The sequence below is a fragment of the Rhamphochromis sp. 'chilingali' genome, assembly GCF_963969265.1.
Source record: "Rhamphochromis sp. 'chilingali' genome assembly, chromosome: 20".
NCBI classification, from domain to species: domain Eukaryota; kingdom Metazoa; phylum Chordata; class Actinopteri; order Cichliformes; family Cichlidae; genus Rhamphochromis; species Rhamphochromis sp. 'chilingali'.
In genome coordinates, this window is record NC_137947.1 from 13,191,459 (window position 1) to 13,212,865 (window position 21,407).

At 41.0% G+C, this 21,407-nt stretch overlaps 1 protein-coding gene across 2 annotated transcripts; it reads left to right on the plus strand.

The window, feature by feature from the left end:
- The first annotated feature begins 685 nt into the window (after window positions 1–685).
- Window positions 686–19,068, plus strand: thbs2a (thrombospondin 2a). 2 transcript variants are annotated; one of them, XM_080868264.1, is made up of 22 exons: window positions 686–1,086; window positions 1,506–1,577; window positions 1,765–2,318; window positions 2,706–2,790; window positions 4,852–5,051; window positions 6,343–6,483; window positions 6,569–6,662; window positions 6,988–7,158; window positions 8,044–8,220; window positions 8,549–8,722; window positions 9,802–9,929; window positions 10,021–10,173; window positions 11,243–11,461; window positions 11,545–11,652; window positions 13,150–13,309; window positions 13,397–13,515; window positions 13,605–13,839; window positions 14,842–15,069; window positions 15,172–15,443; window positions 15,524–15,621; window positions 15,761–15,900; window positions 17,247–19,068. In XM_080868264.1, exons 2-22 carry the CDS (start codon window positions 1,511–1,513, stop codon window positions 17,252–17,254), a joined length of 3,531 nt encoding a protein of 1,176 aa, XP_080724390.1. In that variant the 5' UTR covers window positions 686–1,086; window positions 1,506–1,510; the 3' UTR covers window positions 17,255–19,068. The 2 variants fall into 2 exon arrangements, with proteins under 2 accessions (XP_080724390.1, XP_080724389.1); XM_080868263.1 differs by having other exon boundaries at window positions 1,509–1,577.
- The last annotated feature ends 2,339 nt before the right edge of the window (window positions 19,069–21,407 follow it).

Below are 21,407 nucleotides of genomic sequence, written 5' to 3' on the forward strand. Positions count from 1 at the left end.
GAAACTTTGTGTTCTTCAGCCCTGAACGGAATGCGCGTCTCCAACTCCAAAACCAAATGCCCCAGTTGTGTCTTTTTGGTACACAAAGGTCTACCCACAAGACCCCTCTAAAGCCTCCAGGAATGAGCCGTTGTATCAGCGTTTCTCTCCCGGACACAGAGGGGGAAGCTTTGGCAATACCAGATAATTTCCAGACGCAAGCCATTGCTCGCCAGCTAAAATTGAAGCTTCCAGGGAATCTGTTGTATTAAAGGGTCATTTTCATTTTCTTTTTGTCTCACATTGCAGACATAGCTGGGATTCTCAATTTGAATTATTGACATTTGGCAAGCGTTGAGGTTTTCACACTTGAAAGGCAGAAATGAGGCATACCTTTAAGTTTATGAGTGTGGATGAAAAGGTGTTTTAAAATCTACCACAGATCAGTATTATTGAGGAAAGTGCGCAACGGCTTTCCACCTCACGACTGAATTCCAATTCTGCTCTCCTTAACTGCACATTAATACACTTATCAAGTCCACCTGCTGTTAGTGCAGCCATTTAATGAAGCTTTGGTGTCTCGTCCCTCTAGAGGAAAACAGCCCACATCCCTGCGTGTGTTACCCTGAGAAAGCCCGCACCGGACACAGTGGGAAGGTGGGTTTGTTAGGGAGGGAGGGGCTCGCGGGCATCTCGGCGAAAAACGGGAGGGGAGGGGTCACGAATCCCCCTAGCAGCCTCCGCGTGTGATCGCGGCTAAGAAAATTACGCAATCGGAAGATAATTATGTAATTGTGTCTCTTAAACAGCCGACCTCAAACTTGCTCAGACCCGAAACACTTGATTGACAGACTTTGTGCGAGCCCCTATATAAGAGGAGGGAGGAGGGCGCCTCGGTCACTGTTGTGCCTCAGGTCCTCCAGACTGTGGATGTAGTGAACCAAAGTGGACTGTACACTTTTGTTTTCTTTTTTTTCTTTTTTTTCTTTACGGGCATTTACAGGCGATACCACTGCTCATTCATTTTTACCCTCGGCTCTTTTTGTTTTTACTCTTGTCGCTGGATCTCTGACGGATTTCTTTTTTTTAAGATACTGAATTCGTCAGGTAAGTAAGTAGGTTAGGAATGCATACACTGCTTATCGTTGAAATGTTATGTGAGGAGAAATCAGTACAGGGCAAGTTTACCAGGGCTGCTGTAAGTGATTCATTACCTGCAGAGTGCAAACAGATAAATAAATGTGAAAAACTTGCTGGACTGCTGAAAGACTCTTTCCTGCATAACAGGGTATAAAATTTGATGTGCAATGTTGCAAAGTTTAATAAGCTGTAAACTGTGTAACAACTCGTTGGCCGGAGTTATTGTTATTATCATTTTATTCCTGTATTTGCATGTGGCTTTTTCTCTTCTTTTTTTCCAGTCATTCTGTGACTGAGAGACTTGAGTGCAGCATTTGAGACCAAGGATGGGGAAAAAAGACAAAAGAGGCACAAATCTAACAAAAACTATGTCTTTGTTTTTGAAGCAGATATGATACTCAGGAGAAGTCTCTTCTTGTTGCTGTTGTCATTTAATTACCTTCAAGCTTTAACTGAAGGTGAGTTGTAAATGGATTGATTGTGGTATTGCTGTCTAATAATTATTATTATTCCATTTGAGTCACCAATTCCAGTGTTTTGTTTTTTGTTTTAGCGAAAACTCTGCCAGTTGCTCCCATTCTGCTTTTAAGTTCATGAACTCTTCTTCTAGCTTTCCAGTTACATTTCCTCTTGTCTGATGTATAGATGGCGAGCAGGAGGATGAGACATCATTCGACTTGTTTGAAATCAGCGACATCACACGCAGGACACTGGGGGCCAAACAGTTCAGGGGCCAGAACTTAGATGCCCCTGCCTACCGCTTCATCCGCTTCGACCACCTGCCCCCAGTTAGCCCACCCATACTGAAGCAAATGCTGCATCAGATCCAAAACAATGAGGGCTTTGTGTTTGTGGCCAGCATACGCCAGGACCGTTCCTCACGAGGCACCCTGATTGGTTTGGAGGGTCCCGATGGCCGGCGCCAGTTTGAGATCGTGTCCAACGGACGCGCCAACACTCTGGACCTGGTCTACTGGGCAGACGGCTCGCAGAACGTGGTTTCATTCGAGGACGTGGACCTGTCCGACTCGCAGTGGAAGAACATCACCCTTCACGTTCATGGGGAGAACGCCAACCTGTTTGTCGGCTGCAGCCTCATAGACAGCTTCATCCTGGATGAGCCATTTTACGAGCACCTGAAGGCCGAGGGGAGCCGCATGTATGTGGCAAAGGGATCCATTCGAGAGAACCACTTTAGGGTAAGACAGCGGATGTGGATTTGAACGATTTCCCAGGATCTAGGAACTCCTTACTTGTCCAGCATTTGTCAACCCTCGCAGTGTCCAAGAAACAAAATTGTGGTCTTCACTAACCCTGCAATAAAAGTTTAAACAACTGTTTCCAAAAATACAGACTGACATATTCCCTGTGTTGCCCTGGTTTCTCTGTGTGGAAAGGACTCTAAATTTAGACTTAAAATTTACCCCTTGTGTGTAGAAATGAGGGGGAACGTATGTTATTAGGTAAAAAGCGAGTTTCCATGAAATGTTTGCTCCAATTCCCATCTCATGCTTGCACTAGGTATAGAAAATGTCCTGCCTGAAATATGTCAAAGTGATTGAGACACATATTTTCTCACCAAACAGGGCCTTCTCCAGAGTGTGCGCTTCATCTTTGACACCTCAATAGAAGACATCCTGCTGAGTAGAGACTGTGAGATTACCAAGCAAGGTAAGAATGTGTCTGTTTTAGTTTTTAAGGTCTATAAAGGCCCTGCTATCCAGGATGAATGACAAACCCTTTCTCTTTTGTGTGATTTTTTTTTTCATAACCCAACAGATGAGTCAAAATAATTATATTTGCAAAGTGTTTGATGCCTGATACCTAGCAGATGTCATCTAAAAGCTCTTTCACATGCAACTCTCCTACACCCAGTATCTGTATTTTGTTAAGCTTCGACCACGGCAAACAGTTTAGCATTCTCTGTCAACTCCATTTGCATGAATTCATCTCCTTTTTAATGGATCAAAAAGCTTACAAATGTGGCAAGATATCCCAGTATTACTTCATGTTTACAGCAACAGGCTTTTCACTGCAGTGGCTTGAGGTTGAGCAGCGTGCAGGGTGAACAAAAGGAGATACAGATGCTTACATTTGTTTCCATTGGCAGTGGATTTGGGATAATACCCTGGGAAAGAAAACAGAAAAGACAAAGTGAATGTTATACTGCAAAGTGGGGAGCTTCCACCTCCAGCTGCACACACACAGACGTACACACAAACATACAGGATGAAGTCACGAATTGGCTGATTGGGTTGCTTTTCTCAGCTGAAGGACCTCGCAATCCTCAGCGGGGCTCACACAAAAGACTGGCTTCAGCTCAAAAGATAGAGATCCCGAAGAACCACTAGATCTGGAAACTGAGCCTTTTGGTTTTGCTGTGACAGAGAAAATCACCATGCGGTATGCAGTTGATGCTTTTCTGTCACCACATGCACTGTTGAATTCCAGCTGAATGAGTTTATTTGTTTAACAAATGTCACCAGCGCCTGGAAGTTTTCCGCTGGTTGGCTGGTACCAGAGAGGGTTCGGCACCATTAGGAAAATTCATGCCGAAAGTCACCCATAAATCCAGGCAACCCTATAACTTGGACAGTATTAAAATTGCCCCAGTTTTTGCTCTTCGTTTTTTTTTTTTTTTAAACCGATTTCCTCTTTCTACTCTGACAAAATCGAGAGCGTCCATCGGGGAGAGAAGAATGTGTAACTGCTTTCACAGACGAGCTTTCACGCATTCTCACGCGCACACAGTGTGAAGCCCTCCTGAGATTTGAATGAATCCAGCAGACTGAAGAGGAAAGAAAACATTGCGTTGGCTACAGTAGGACACCACCGGGTAATTTGGATGACTTCTTGATTTAGAGTCCCCGCTCTGCTATTAATCTTCGCCAATTTACATAGCGTGATCCAAACCAGTTGCAGATACGCGCCTTGGCTGAAGGACAGGCGTTCTGCGGAGCTTCCATTTGTCTCTCGTGTGTTTGTTTTGGGCATCGAATATTCGTATAGCTAGCTGTGATGTGATTAAAGTTCAGTAGGGTTTTCTGACTACCGAGATCACAGCAGTCAGATGTAGACTGCAAAAGAACTTCACATTTGGCCTCATTATGTTCTTCTAATAGCACTGCAGTTTAAAGTTAGGTCCCTTTCTCAATATCTCAACATACACTTGGTTTTATTACAAAGTCCTCAGCCTTAATAATGACTGATAAATGCTGCAGCCCACATACTTCTTCACATAATTCTTTTGTGCTGATATCAAGACAAGAGTATAACAAGTATAAATCTGTGTGGCCACCCCCAGCCTCTTAAGTACATATCACAAGTGGTTACATATTTGAAAGGTTAGCGAGGTTTATGGTCCACAATATGGTTTTTGCATCACACGGGGAACTCCAGAGATTTCTGCTCTGCAGTGCCATCCTGTCCTGTTCTCCCACAGCCAGCTCTGCCGTCATCTCGGGCTGACAGATTTACCATCACCATTTCAAACAGACACACTTTATTTTTTTTGTTTTCCAAATTGAACGACACTAACTGGACATCTGGTTTTAGGAACATAATAAACATTTCAATTACGCCATTGTTGTGATCTTTTGGCCAGCTACAGAAAAACAGGAAATCGTTTGAGTCCTTGCGTTTCAACCGTGATATCTCTCAAACATGTTTTCCATCAACAGCCTGCGTTATTTTTCCTCCATTTGCCCTGGTATCTGCTATTTGCTCTTCCAGATGATGCCAATATTGTGAGTGAGAGCGGGGAAATTGTGGACGTGAGTCCTTCCATCACTACAAACGTTATAGGTCAGAAGACGGATGATGTGGGCGCAGAAATGTGTGAACGCTCCTGTGAGGAGCTCAGCACCATGTTCCAGGAGCTCAAAGGCCTGCGCATTGTCGTCAGCAACCTTATTGACGGATTGCAAAAAGTGGTGAGTTAAATCACATAAATCAACCCTAGCCAACACTTTCATTTGTCTTAGAGAGGGTTACTGTCTGTTTTGTTGAACTTTACAGGCCAGTAAATGTAAAATTGGTGGCTCTGGTGTGATGGAAGAAATATTTAACTCTTTAAAAAAAACAACATTTTAGGAAAACAGATGACTCAGCCCTCCGCGTGTTAGCCTGAAGGTAAAGAGGCCTGAATTAGGTTACTAGGTAACCCACATTGGTTTTAAAGTAAACAGTGAGTAGCCACAGGAGTGTTTATAGAGTCGCCTGTGACAGCTGAACCCATATGACTCCTCCTATCTGAGGCAGCGTGAGTCAGACAGATTTTATGACATGTTACATGTGGATATAGGAAGTGTTCCCCTGGCAGTGATGGGGTCCGGTCTAATGTCTGGCTTTGTTTAAACAGCTCATGTGTTTCCTCTGGGAGCCTCCCAGCAATAAGAGAGTCTGGGCATGAACCTTGAGGGGGAAAAAAGAAACGGCTGGTATGAGAAGGGTCCCCGAGGCTCTTCCAGACCGAGTGGTGTCTTAGATTCTAGTGCTACACACTGCTTACTCCCCTTTTCCAAGAGGAGGATGAACACACACATACGCACTCATATCCCCCCGAAAATCTTTGGCAGTACTTTATCCACTGATAGTTCCCAAGTGTTGAGGAGCTCAGCCTGGTCTCCAATTGGATAGGAGGTAATGTGCGTAACTAAGCAGCACTTTTCAGTAAGCTGTTTTCAAAGAAGTAGTGAGCATGTAAAGAAGTTCAGAGTTTTATAATCTGCAGCAACAAGGGAAAAATTGAGTAGATTCTTTAAGTGGGTGTAACTTTTTAGTCTTTTTCTGTTGTTTCTCATCCATTTAAGTTATCAGATTTTTTTTCAATGACTAGTTGAAGTAAAGTAAAGCATCTAAGCATGAGCTGAGCTGGACGGGGAAATAGCTTGGTACAAAGGATTCCAAGAAAAGTTACAAGGTTGCTACATTTGGTGCTGATTTTGTTTTTATTAGCGCAGTGTTGTTTTATCTCAAAAAGAAATGGTTCTGATCAAGCTTGATTTTAAACAAATGTCATCTTTTTTTATTAGAATAACATTTGCAAAAGCAACACACGCGTTTCTTCTTCCCACCTGGTGAAACTAACCTCAAACACGCTATTTTCAATGAATCAGCTCATCAGCAGGACTATCTTTCCCCCAGTCAGTGGCTTTGCACCTTTGATCTTGAGTGTGCCTTAAAGATTTCTGACTGTTCTTTTCTCACTTGTTGTATGTTCAGACAGAAGAAAACTCAGTGATGAAAGAGGCCCTTGGGAGGATGAAGAACTCCTCAGAGAAAAACATGTGCTGGCAGGATGGCCGCCTGTTTGACGATAAGGAAGACTGGGTTGTAGACAGCTGCACCAAATGCACCTGTCAGGTAGTGCCAAGTCATCTGGAATTATATGCAGATTTACTGCGGATGTTTAAGAGCCTGACATATCATTAATGTTCAATTGTGGCAGGAATCCAAGATCGTGTGCCACCAAATCACCTGTCCTCCGGTGGCCTGTGCCAGCCCGTCCTTTATCGATGGCGAGTGTTGCCCCGCCTGTTTGCGTAAGTAGGCAGGACCTTTCACAACATAAACACACAATTTTATACACGCTATTCTAAATTAATGGTGCAATGTGCTATAAACACAGCATTTCATGCATATTAAAGTTTAATACTACAGGACTATTGCAGCCAGTATGTCTTTGGAGGCGAACCACATATTTATTAGCAGACACTCAAAATGTCTAGTGTGGGTTCTTCAGATGATGTCATGTGATAAACGAGTTGATATAAAGAATAAAAGCTACAGTTATGAACTTTTCACAGTCTTTTCTACTGTTCTGTGCAAAAAGATGGAGCATAAAAATGTTGCATTTACATGTTCCAGCTATGGACAGTGACGATGGATGGTCCCCGTGGTCAGAGTGGACAGAGTGCACAGTGACCTGTGGGATAGGAACTCAACAGAGGGGCCGTTCTTGCGACGCAACCAGCAATCCTTGCACGGGACCTTCTATCCAGACCCGCAAGTGCAGTCTGGGCAAATGCGACAGCCGTGGTGAGGATTTGTTCTTTCTTCTTTTTTCAACGCTTTGTCTTGACTCACTCAGTTTTTATTTGAACTGTGGCATCCAGTAGTAACTGTTGCACCGATATTATCTCAACCACAGTATGCACCACTGGCAGTAATCTAAAACAAATAGCGTTATGATAAGTGAGAGGAGTGGGGGGGGGGGGGGGGGAGAGAGAGATGATGAAACTGTGGAAAAACCGAGCAGTGAGTTAAATATGAGATGAGAGCCTCAGAATTGCAAAAGTTTTCTCCTTCATAAATCTGGATCCGTCTTTGAGTGGATGAATCTAAGTGAAGAGCTGGATCTCACGGTTGGGCTGCAGGGTGTGCCCAGTCACAGTTAACTCCAAATAAATCACTGGCTAAAAGGGTGTTCCACAGTGCAGTGACTCACCGCAGCTTTCCATGCAATATTATAAAATATTAATGAATCTGATAATTAATGTCCTATTAAGTGAGGTGTGGTGATTTTGGTAGATTTGTGCTGGAAACAAAAACTGCTGAATGGGTTTTTTTGTGTTGTGGGTTTTTTTTTTTTTTGAGAAGTTATAGAATCAGCATGTGTCATTGCTTGAAGCTAGCAGTACACTCCATCTGTGTGAGTGACTGAATCAGCCTAACCACTGGAAGATAGTTTACCCACAATGACAAAAATACTGGCTCAAGCGTCTTAGAACATCTTTGAAAGTGAGCCATCATCGCCAGCATCGCATAATGTTTACTTGTAGAAAATATGGTGCTCTTTTCTCTCCTTTTTTCCTAACTCTGGCAAATTATACATGTCTGTAAGTACTATAATGGAAATCTGGAGGATAACGCAACACATATGTGTTTGACTGCTGCGTGACATGTCTGATTGTTGATGCCCAGTTCGCCAGGACGGAGGGTGGAGTTTGTGGTCCCCGTGGTCGTCGTGCTCGGTGACCTGTGGCGAGGGGCAGATCACGAGAATACGACACTGCAATGCTCCTGTGCCACAGCTGGGAGGCAGAGACTGTGAGGGCAGTGGAAGAGAGACCCAGGGCTGCACTGCCAAGCCATGTCCCAGTGAGTATTTCATCTTGTGAAGGGAAACACTCAAAAGCAGCATCTCCGTTACAGTGGCTAGCATATGTGCCCAGCAGCCGGACTTCCCTCGTGCCTTGTGGTTCCCCTAAGGCAACATTCCCCATGTGTTTCAGACTGTCATCATGTCAGTCTTGGTGCAAACGTTGGTCCAGATCGGTTCAGTATGTTCGCTCATGCAGTATTAAGTTCCAGGCTTCTGAACTTTTTATTTCTTGTTTAGAAACAACAGAATAAAAATGTGGCATGAATAAAACACTTTATGTCAAAGTGACTTGCTGCTATGCATCTGTCTCCCCTGTTTTTTTAGTTGATGGTGGCTGGGGACCGTGGTCTCCATGGGCAACCTGTTCAGCGACCTGCGGAGGGGGGCACAAAAGTCGTTCCCGTGAGTGCAACAGCCCTGAACCTCAATACGGCGGCAAGAAATGTTTTGGAGAAGCGGTCGACAGAGACAGCTGTAACAAGAATGACTGCCCTATTGGTGAGCATTAGTCACTCTGCATTATGGTTTTAGCTACTTAGGTGACTGGGTTCACAGATCCACTGGCCCACGCTGAAACATTTTTATGTAGCAGAGGGATTGCACTGACATATGTTCTGGCATTTGTAGTGATTTTAGGATTTCTCCTGTAATGCAAACAGTCAGCTGAGGTACTTGGAATGTGTACTAATGTGTACTGTGCAAGTTGCTGTCAGCTGTTGACTGTAATGATCAGCTTGATTGTTTTAGTCTTTATGATGGAAAAAACATCCAAACATCTGTTTTGCACAGCCATTTTCTTGTGCTGCCATATGTGTCTTTATAATTAGATAGATTTTTTTTCTGAGCTTGTTTAACGATGTGACTTCACCTGTAAACAATGACTGGCAGATGGAAGAGGAAATCTGGGTTCTGCCAGCTACACTGGGGGAAAAAAAGATTACCTTACTAGTAATAATTCTGTGTTAACAATAACCAGCACCACGCTGATTACCTCGGCTGCATTAAAGTGAAAAATCTGGCAAAAAAACCTCAAAAACCTTTCCCTTATTTTAATATAAAAGGAAAGTTTTTGTGAGTTGGTTTCAAAACCTGCATAAAACCAGAATATAGTTTCCAGTTCAGAAAAATGAAGCCAATGTGGAAGCGCTTTGAACCTCCATTCTACCTGAAAGCCACCAGATGGCAGTAGCTGTGGTTGCAAAAGAAACTTCTGATCCAATAGACGTATATGGGAAGATTGACCTCAGTGAAAACTTTCCTGGTGAGTTTATGGTCTCACTTTGGGTCATATTAAAAAAAATTGACTCTTATTTTGTAAATCGTGATATTATTATAGTTCAAATATGATGATTAACCATAGATGATTAGTTAATGGCTTAGTTAGACACGCCCATGCCTTCAGAAACCAATGGATGATGTCACGGTTGCTACTTCCAATTTTTATACTGTCTGTGTTGCTACTGTAGATTTTGGAAAGGTGATTAAGCATTAACTTAAGATAAGCATTACAAATTAAAAGTAAAAATTAAAAGTTTTCCCTTGTATGTATCCATTCTCATCATCTAAACCTCTTGCAGATGGCTGTCTGTCCAACCCATGTTTTGCGGGAGTGGACTGCAGCAGCTCTGCCGATGGCTCGTGGGAGTGTGGCCCGTGCCCTGCTGGATTTCGTGGAAATGGTACCTACTGTGAAGACATTAATGAGGTAAAAGTTACTATTTTTCATAAGCTAGCTGTACTTTATTCATAAAAAGACCTGCTTGTATTTTGCTGATGATTTTTTTTCTCTCCTCTAGTGTGACATGGTGTCTGATGTTTGCTACAAAGTGAATGGAATGCAGCGTTGTGTCAACACTGATCCAGGTTTCCATTGCTTGCCCTGTCCAAAGCGCTACAAGGGCACCCAGCCTTTTGGTATGGGTGTGGAGGCTGCCAAGAAGAACAAACAAGTGAGTTGATGTTAGCTTTTTTTTTTCAGTGCTCTTAATAGACCACTGGTATGAAACCACTCAAACAACAATAAAGCATATAATGTGGATTTAGCTCCAGGGAGATTTGGATAAGCATATGTGTGGATTTCTGGATGTCACATTTATAAATGACTGGAGCAGCACTTCAGGGGATTTAAAAGCCTTATTTTTAGAGAGAGTTTGTGTATATAGGAATGAATGAATGGGGTTGACCTTGACCCACTATTTGTAAGTCAAATGACAGCGTGAGTAGCTTTAAACTTTTAAAATGAGAGGTGGATATGAATGGTTATTTTTCCTTCCTTGTACTGTATCAGTTCACTGTCATAAAGCTATGTTTTTCTTTTGTCTCTGTGGCCCACATCTCTCTCTTTCCAACCCTGTCAAAACTACTAAAAGTTTTAATATGACTTGTCAAATATGCCACATTAACTACTTTATTGGAACACAACGGTTTTCATCTCTTTTCTGATCAATGAGTCCCTGGAAAACTGAAAAACGTGTCACTTTGACCACTACTTGCATAACATCCCTCATGGGGCAGTTTGTCACTTCTTGGCCTCTGTAGCTGCCTGTCTTTGATTTGATGCCCCAATTGACAGTAATTGATTTGGGAAAAGGGGAATTGTCTCATTGCTGGCATTAAGAGGCTCCATTTCACAGTTCTGATCAAAGGCCTCCCTGTCTCTTTTGGCTCTATGAGCTCATGCAGTGGCATTCAAACTTTAGGTTCATCATCTGGTAATAAGTGGCAGCTGTGAATAGTTTGTGAAGAAAAAATGGAGAACAGTAGGTTGTTTTGGAATATATGCTGTACCCATGTCATAAAATCACAAGTGCTCCACACTTTTTTGAAAAATGTTTTTCTTTAACCAGTCACCTCAGTTTGAGGTGTCCCTGTTTGGAGGGCTAGTCCCCAAAACAAGCTGCCAGGAATAGTGGTAAAATAAATACTCTTCACATTTAAAAAACAGCAAAATGGAAAATATGTAAGAAAACTGTGTCTTGTAAGAAATTCCATCTAACTTCTCTGTTTTTCTTAATCTAGGTATGTGAGCCTGAGAACCCATGTAAGGACAGGACGCACAACTGTCACAAATATGCCGAATGCATCTACATCAGCCACTTCAGTGATCCAATGTACAAGTGTGAGTGTAGGACGGGTTACGCTGGAGATGGCTTCATTTGTGGTGAAGACTCTGATTTGGATGGCTGGCCCAATCAGAACCTTGTGTGTGGTGCTAATGCCACTTACCATTGCAAGAAGGTATTTCACTGAATATTGCCACATTCAATCCAGTGATGCCAAACTGAACTGCAAAAGTCAACCGTTTACTGCCACTATTTCAGGATAACTGCCCTAGCCTCCCCAACTCTGGACAAGAAGACTTTGACAGAGACGGTCAAGGAGATGCTTGTGACAAGGATGATGATAATGATGGAATTCTGGATGAAAGGGTATGAGATCTTTTCATTTTTACAAACTGGTGAGCAGCATCCTAAAAAAGTGGAGAGACTTTAAAAAATCAATAATTGGATATGATTTGTCTAAAACAAACAAATTTTTTTCGACATGGTAAACCCAATCCATCCATCCACCCACGGAGAGCATGATTGGGGGGAATGTCGTACCACTCGAGTGATATCCTGTTATTGAACTTTTGTGCCAACTGCAGCCCACAACGGACATCATGTTCAAACATAAGGATGAACACAATTCAGTAATAAGCATATAACTTACAGGACAGACTGGAGATTTGATGCTTAATAGCAAAGTAAACCTTAGTGAAATTATTGGACTAATTAAACTGGACATAAGTGAAGAGCCTATAATGTTATTTTTTTCATCAGTGCATTAAAAAGGAAAAGTCTAGAGGTTTTATATCACTATTTTTAAAGTAACAAATTTCTTCAAAGCAAATCTTTAAGGCATACTTTTAGAGGCTAGAACAATATAAAGACAGTCGTCTATTCTAAACATAAAAAAATTAAATATTTAAAAATAATAAACTTTGAAATACTATTAGTGCAACAGTCAGAATACCCAATAACCTTGGGCAATACTAAATAACTCTAGGTTACATACAATATTGAGTTGAACTCAAATACTAATTAGAGTATTGTCAAACCACTTTTTTGTTTCCTCTCCAAATAAAAATGAGACTTAATATGAATCAGATTTATAGTGAGTGTCTGGTTGGCCTTGACATAAGGCAACACGTCTCATTAAAGTCTGAAAATAAAAATATGGCCAAGTTCTACCTAATAAATGTGCAGTTTGCTAGTTAATTAATGTGTTACGCCATTTCCATTGCGCAAACAACATATACAGCCTTTGTAGAAATCCATAAACATTATAGGAAACATATTCTACGGATAAATTTGAAAACATAAAGAAAAGCTACAAACCACCAAATCCTATAGCAAGGGGACTTTTGCTAGCATAGTTTGCTAGTAGCATAGTTAACTGGCTTTGAGACCAGGAGGAGACACACACCCAGTTTGAGCAGCTTGTCTGCTCCTTTTGCTGGTCACAAGGCTGGATAAGTGTGGGGTTTGTGTCATGAAGGACATTTGGTGTAAAAAAAAAAACTGTGCCAAAGTATGTAGAACCATCTGCTGTGGAAGTAAGGAGCACCTGAAAGTTCAGCCACTTTGCTAACATAAGGGTTTGTCACTGCAACCTTTTGAGTGGTCAGCATTATCTCATGATGAAATATTTTCTATAAGCCAAAAAGGGTTACTTACTGGCTTGATGAATAAGTGAAAATGATGTGATTCATATGTTATGACATCTCAACCCAGCAGAGATGCAGTGAGATGAGAACTAATGTTACTGACCAAATCAGAAACGAACTTTATGCAAATCCAAATACGTTCTCATCAGTGCACTCATTATGATTCGGCTCATGACTGTCAAAACATTACTTAGCTAGCATGTGCTTTCTTCGACAGGACAACTGTCCCCTGCTTTACAATCCTCGCCAGTTTGACTTTGACAAGGACGAAGTTGGTGACCGCTGTGACAACTGCCCCTATGAACACAACCCTGCTCAAATTGACACCGACCACAATGGAGAAGGGGATGCCTGTGCAGTGGACATCGATGGAGATGGTAAAATAGCTAAAAATGTAGACGACATGTTGTATTCAGTCTACTATAATTAACTATAGCAACTTTAAATTTGTTTTTTTTTCTCAGGAATTCTTAATGAGAATGATAACTGCCCCTATGTGTACAACACTGACCAGAAGGACACTGATATGGATGGTGTCGGCGACCAGTGTGACAATTGCCCTTTGCTACACAATCCTGACCAGGTAAACTATACACACTGTAAATTATGGCTTTTTCCAATACAGTCAATAGATGTTGCATTAACATTCTGATCCTTGTATTCATCCAACAGACAGACCTAGACAATGACCTGGTTGGAGATCAGTGCGACAACAGCCAGGACATTGACGAAGACGGGCATCAGAACAATCTAGACAACTGTCCTTATGTGGCCAACTCAAACCAGGCTGACCACGATAAGGACGGCAAAGGAGACGCATGCGACTACGATGACGATAACGACGGTATACCTGACGACAGAGACAACTGCAGGCTAACACCCAACGAAGACCAGGAGGACTCTGATGGTGAGGATGGTGCATGTATTAGTCTTAAAGGCAGCAGTGTCACATCCATACAAGAAGTTGAAACATGAGTGATATCAACTATTTTTAGCATGGATTTATAGCATAAATATTCAATGGTGTACTTCTTTTAGTAGCATTCTTAAGATTTATATTAACAAAAGTCTGTTAAAATTTTGAGACTACTTGCTTAAATAGTATCTCTATGCGCTCAGACTTATTTCACATTTCTTCTTCCCTATGCCCTCTACCAGCTGCTTTTAGAGTTAGCGGTTACTTTCACTGCAGCAGGTGTGAAATTTGGTAGTTGTGGAAAGAGTCAGTGACCGGCTTGGCACGGATGATGTCATTCTCCATGACTTCAGTGAGCTGCCTTGGAGGGCACCATCAGGCTGTGAAGTTTTTATTCCATTTAGCCTTAGCCTGTGATTAGTCCACAGTGCCCAATTTAAGCAGGGTTACCTGGAGTTTGTGCAGCTGTCTGTAACTGAAAACAGACTGCAGAGGAGAAAGCCCCTGATGCTTTCACACCCTTTGCCGTTTGTCAAATAGTGTTTATTTGATAGAATCGTTTGAGCTTCTTGCTCAATAGCAAAGATGATGACAGAAGACGGCAAGCTACTTCCATGCAGTGGCCCTCATTAGCCACTGGCATCCTTTCCCTCATGAGTTCCCAGCCTGGCTCTAATAGACTTCAGGCTTCAGATACTAAGAAGTTTCAGTGGAAGTTGTCACAGCATGAGAAGATGGCTGATTTGCTTCATCAGACTTGGCAGTGGTACTTGGGACAGTTTTCTGGGAAGAACTGCTATACTTCCATTCATTTTTAATATTTAGTTGGAGGACCTCCTCAACAGTCACTGCAGTGGGAGTGTTATGATCCTCGCATTAGCTGCCGTAGATATTTTTCCAACCTATTCAATAGTTTGTTTCAGATATGATTTAAATTAGGTGAAACATTTTAAAATGATTTTAATATAATTTTATATTCTTCTCCTTTATTAGGTGATGGAAGAGGGGATGCATGCAAAGATGACTTTGACAATGACAGTATCCCAGATATCCTCGATGTGTGTCCTGAGAACAATGCCATCAGTGTGACAGACTTCAGGAAATTCCAGATGGTGCATCTGGATCCTAAAGGAACCACACAAATTGATCCCAACTGGGTGGTCAGACATCAGGGCAAGGAGTTAGTTCAGACTGCTAACTCTGACCCAGGCATTGCAGTAGGTGAGCAGTGCACATATGTTTCCCTTTGCTTTTTAAAATATTTGAAACTCCATTTAAGTGTGCAGAGCTCTGTGAGTGTAACACTTGCTCACCTCATCACAGGTTTTGATGAGTTCAGCGCTGTGGATTTCAGTGGAACGATGTACGTGAACACCGACAGAGATGACGACTATGCAGGCTTTGTTTTTGGTTACCAGTCGAGTGGGCGCTTTTACGTTGTGATGTGGAAGCAGATCACACAGACCTATTGGGAGGACAAACCATCCAAGGCGTTTGGCATCTCTGGGGTTTCACTCAAAGTTGTGAACTCGACCACTGGCACTGGAGAATACCTCAGGAATGCTTTGTGGCACACGGGCAACACTCCAGGACAGGTGGGCTGCGATCTAAATGCAAAGTGGTGTGTTACAATGCCTGTATCAGTATTGATTTTAGTGTTGTTAACTATTTTAAGGTGCGGACCCTGTGGCATGACCCCAAAAACATTGGTTGGAAGGATTACACAGCTTACAGGTGGCATCTCATCCACAGACCAAAGACCGGGTTTATAAGGTATGAAGTACAGCTGATCACAACAGGAAAGCCCATGTTTTTCTGTCTCTGATTACAGGCCTCCTTTAAGTCACTTGATGACATGCAGCTTTTTAGTCTCAAGACATTAAAACATGGAAGTTTTTCTTGTGTTTTCCAGGGTAGTGGTCTATGAAGGCAAACAGATTATGGCTGACTCGGGACCGATTTATGATAAGACCTTTGCCGGAGGAAGATTAGGCTTGTTTGTCTTCTCACAAGAGCTGGTGTTCTTCTCTGACCTCAAGTATGAGTGCAGAGGTAAGCACAATTACTTAAAATTATAACCACAAATGTTTCTGTTTTGTTATAAATTACCCATGGATATGTGTGAGCAACTCAAGTGTTGCATAAAGCTGAAATCAGTTCATCAAGAATGCTAGTTGAGTGAAAATAGCAGCTATATTGATATTAAGAGTGGAAAGCAAGGGTGCCAGAAGTGGGGCCCTTCCCCATTTCACTGTAAATAATTACATAAACTAAAGTAAGCAAACATTAAATGGAGAAAATTTGTAATATTTTAAGTTTGTTTTAAACAAAATAAGCTAAGCTAACTGAATCTGTTTATTAGATTTATTTATTAGCTCACAACTCTATCTAAAGTTTATGCCACAGCTGCCCTAAATTAACAATACTGGTTATTACCCAAATCACTTTTTCAATATATTGGTAATCCACCAGTACGTACAAGCTCTTTAATCGAAATTATATTTTTAAAGCCAAAATATAATTATTGTTTTTTGTTCGTGAAGTTTTACATTTCCTTTTTTTTTCTTTTTTTTTTACAAAAAAGAAAAAAATAGTAAAGCACTTTATCATTTTTTGATTAAGATTACAAATATGACTGTTATTTGGTGGCTGATTTAAGTCCAATTTGGGTCTAAAAACATGAGTTTGTTATTTACCTAATGAAAAACAATATCATTTTAATTTCTAAAAAAGTTTTTTACAAATTTTGAAATTTGTGCTCCATTGCCAATGACAATGTGTTATTTGACAGTCCTAGGATGCCACTGATTTTAAGCTTTAATGTGTTCTGTCCCTAAAACGTATTTAACAGATCATGTTAAATTGTAGAAATTTTGTATTAATAACATTGGCTTAGGTGTTAAACACCAAACGCCTACATAAAAATTACATAGTTTATTATAGCAGTGTGGTCATTTGAATAACATAAATGCAACTGAAGAGTTAAAAATGTAGAACTCTTTCAACCAACCACATCTTGTTTCAAACCCCAGATAAGCCGGAGTTGCCAACCGTGCTCACAAGGTAATGGTGAGAGGGTTTCTGTGCTGTGTTGTTTGCTGTCACGCTATATTTCTGCTTGCCACCCTGCCCATGAACAATGCCCCAGAAGCATTGTGAAAATCCTTGTGTGTTCATCCAAGGACTTCAGATCTTCTACTTAGCGCTAAACTGTGGAAAATGAGTCTGCAGCTTTTTTTCTTCTTCTCACAATCACAGCCACATTTACTGGAGACACGCTTTTTTGACGCACACAATGCTAATGTTGTTGCTGCACTCTGGCACTTTGACTCAGGGGCTCATTGAGTTTTAATTGTAAATGTGGCAGTAATGGAAGATATTTTTCCATCTTTCTACAGATAACTGAATCAAGTAGAAACAGAAAAAAAGAAAACATCTGATGGCAAAAGACAAGAATCTCTCCGAGTAAACATCACGTCATCGCTGAATCCATGTCAATGTAAATCAGACTTCGCATACTTCCATGTTTTCGCCTTGATTCATCCACTGGAGGAGAAACAGTGGCACATTTCAGTTTTGCCGAAGCTGAGAAAGGAAAAAAAACTGATCAACATGTGTTTTTTTTGTTTATTTGTTTTTAAAAAAGCCTCTACCGAATATCTAATTAAAACTATTGTACCTATTCTACATCTTTAAATTCATTGTACAACCTCTTAGATGCTGTTTGTGATTTCCTACAGCTTGATGTGAGTGACTCGGCTGTTCTCTGCCTTTATTCTTCTTTTTTTTTTGCTGAACTGATCATACAGTGTTTGACAAACATAAACTGTAATCAAATCATAATCATTTACCCGCCTTAACTCCATTATAGCTTCTCCTTATTCTTTTCATCCTAAATGTGCTTTTCATGTACAACTTGAGTGAACGACGAGTAAGTGCCAAAGATGTTTATACTAAGTCTGTACTATAATTCCTTTTGTAAATTATTTATGCTCTGCTTGTTTTGTTCGTTGGCATTTTTTTTCCTAGTTTTGTAAATAATTATTTATTTGTTTACACTGACAAAACGTATAATTGAATACCACAGACGTCAAGATAAAACATATTAGCGTTGCCAGATTTTTTTAGTGTCTTCATGCACTTCCTGTACTTGTTAGTTTTTCAAATTTGTCAGTCATTGATTTTTTTTTTTCAAGTGTGTCAGTTAAGTAACTGTAGCATAAAGATAAATACCAGCTGCTTTTCAATAATCACGAAAATAAACACGAAGCAGATGTTTATGTAGGTCACGGTAGCTGCCAAAGAGAGTTAATTCTGGTAGTTTATTTACTTAGCTGTCCAGACAGCCTCGCTGTCCTCAAATGGATTTAACACATTACTGCAAATTTTTTATCTTTTAAATAGTCTCTCACCAAAAATCAGAATCATCAGAATCAGAATCAGAATACTTTATTGATCCCTGAGGGAAATTATTTTTTGTTACAGTGCTCCATTTTAAACCAACATTAAGACAAGACAGACAATACACTAACTAAGTAGCTGCTAATTAGGCTACTGGCACCATCGCAGAAACGCCTTTCTGACTCGATTTGGAAACTTTTATGCGCAACACAAAGCAAAGAAAGTAGACTGAAATAGTGACATTGCTCAAAAATATTGTAATGAAATGACTGATATTAAATCAAATGTGTAACATTAACATTTGAGAGTTGGAGATCTGGAAATAAGCCACTTTGAACGGTTGATTCGTGAAGATCAACTACAGTGAAAGCATTTTGTACAAACTACATTTTCATTTCTACATTAGTCATAAATATCGCTTATGGATCTTGTGAAACATCATAGTGTTGATTGAAAAGGAATCCAGATGAAGGTCTCTAAAAGTGTGACTGCGTGATTGTGTGGATTAAGGATGTGTTTGCATACAACTTCGCTGTCGTCAGTCTGAACAGCATTCATGTTCTCCATGTTTGGTTTCCATCCTGTTCATTTTTTTTATTTGCAATGCACAAACTGTAAATGTGTTTTTTTTTTTTTGTATACTTGTGTTGTTAGATATACGTTTTCTACAAACAATAGTGTAAGATTGTTCTGTTTCTTAATAAAACACTTTTACACCATGTTGTTTATCATGACAATTGACAGGATTAGAAATACTGTCATAGCTGGGCATTGTTGTGAGGAATTGGTCATTTCTTGGGAATTATTTTTGTGCAACAGAATAAGGCATGTAAATTCATGGCAGCAGGTGTTTGTGACATTGCCGATGCCTGTGTGTGTGTTAATGAAGAAACATATTACCCAGTACAACAGTGTGGTTTATTCATGTGGTTTTGAATCATACCAAAGAAAAATATCAGAATCAGAAAGAAATACATCTGGAAGCTGGCCGAGCAGGGCACGGTTGTCATGCCAACTCGTTTTGACCATGTATCTATAAGTGTAGTTAGGAAAGAACTTTTTCTTCCTATTGCAAGAAGAAGTCTAAGCAAAAAACAGTTTATAAAGCTGTATTAGGGTCGTGGGGAGAGGACGACCCCAATGTAGTAAATGGAGGCAGATGAAATAATGAAAAGTGAGCCTTGCTCTTCCAAAAGGAAAAACCAAACAGGAATCCAGAAAAACAAACCGTCAAAGTAAAACTGAAACATGAGAACTAACACTAAACATAAAGAAACTAAAAGTCAAAGTGACACAACAAAACCAACAGAATACCAGGACCACAACAAGACCCTGTGGGAGAGATCTGTTGAGTTTTTTTCTCCAGAACTGTATTTTTATTTCTAATTAAATAAAAATAAAGAATAAAAATATAATAATAATAACATACATGAATGTAATTATATATAATGTAATAATAATAGCATATAATAATATTAGCAATAAATAAATAAATAATAAAAATGATTCAAATTGATTTTTCTTTCTTTCTATTTTTATTTCTAAATAAAAATAGAAAGAAAGAAACATCCATTTGAATTATTGTCAATTCAAATTTTTACCTGTCTCCTTTTTTGCTCTTAAACATGGGATTTGTTTATGGGAAAACCTGGTACCTGGTCTATCTAATATCCTTGTATTGGTGTTGTTCTCGGATCAACATTGCATTTGACCAATCACGTTGTTATGATGTCATAGCTTGGTAACTTGGAAAAAAAACCTGTCAATGTCCACTCTGGAAAAAAGTGGGCGGTTAGGATTGGAGGTTAGGATGTGATTATGGTCAGGGTTAGGGTTATGGGGCTATAGTTAGGGTTAAGGCCTTTACCTGGACAAAAATTAGTTTTGTTCATCCAGTAACAACATCAACACGATGGTATCAGCTCGAGCCTGGCTACCTGTCCAGTTTTGCCCCAAAATATATCAATCCTTGGATAGGCGTAAAACGGTGTAAATACAGTGAATTCATGGCTAGTTTTAGTGTTTTCATGTAACTTATTGACAACAGGAAAAATAAAACACATCACCAGATTTATTAACTCACATAAGACATAATTTTGAAGTCCATTGTTTTGTTCATCTTAGCGCTAAATTATTTGTAAGAAAAAAACAGGCCTTCTGTTAGTATGTTATATAAAAGGGCCCATCACAGATACCAGAACTGTATTGTAACGATGGTTAAGTGTTACTGGACAGTGACATGTTGGTTTTCTCTGCACACTGTTGTTGTTCCTTTAAGATTCATGTTTGGTTGGGCTGCAGGAAGTAGTGAGAGTGGTGTACAGGAAGGGGTGGGGGGACCTGGTTGTTCTGTGTGTGTGCCAGGCTGAAGAGAGGTGTAGTTCGAGAGCGCTTCCCCCTGAGTTAACAACCCGCTGGCTTATGTGCCGAATAAACGGACAAACTGAGACCCCAACCGTCTGGTTCTTGTGAACGTTACATTGGTGTCAGAAGTGAAGAAAGAAAAAAGAACCCCAGAACGCCCGAGACCCTGTTGCCGGCGACGCTTGCCGTTACGAGACGAGGATGTTGCCGGGCAGGATTAAGAAGGAGACGGAGGAGAGGGAGGTTCGTCCGCGCTCGCCCGCCCATGGAGTGAGGGAAACGGCGCTGCGGCTGTCTGCAGAGGCTGGATTTTCTCCAGGTTTGACTAGGCTCGGGAACTGTTCGCACAGCGGCCGCGATTCCGGCGGGAAGGAGTCGACCTCGCTTGGCGCGCCGTCACGTGATGTAAACAAACATGGCGGCGCCCAGCAAGCTGCAGCGAATATAAAAACGCCTAAGTTCAGCGGCAAGACGCCATGGGAAGTGTTTATCGCACAGTTCGAGCTGTTAGCTGTTGCAGCTGGCTGGTCTGAGGAACATAAAGCTCTCCAATTGGCTTTGTGCCTGTGTGAGGATGCAGCTGCATGCCTGCTGCTGCTGACCGAGGAGCAGAGGGGAGATTATAATGCTCTGGTCGGAGCACTTCAGAGGCGCTTCGGGCAGTATAACCAACCAGTGCTGCTGAGGTCGGAGTTCCACAACAGACGCAGATTGCCAGGTGAGCCCCTCCGCATTTTGGCCCATGAAGTCGAGTGCCTTTGCCGGAGGGCGTATGACAGCATGCCACCATCAGT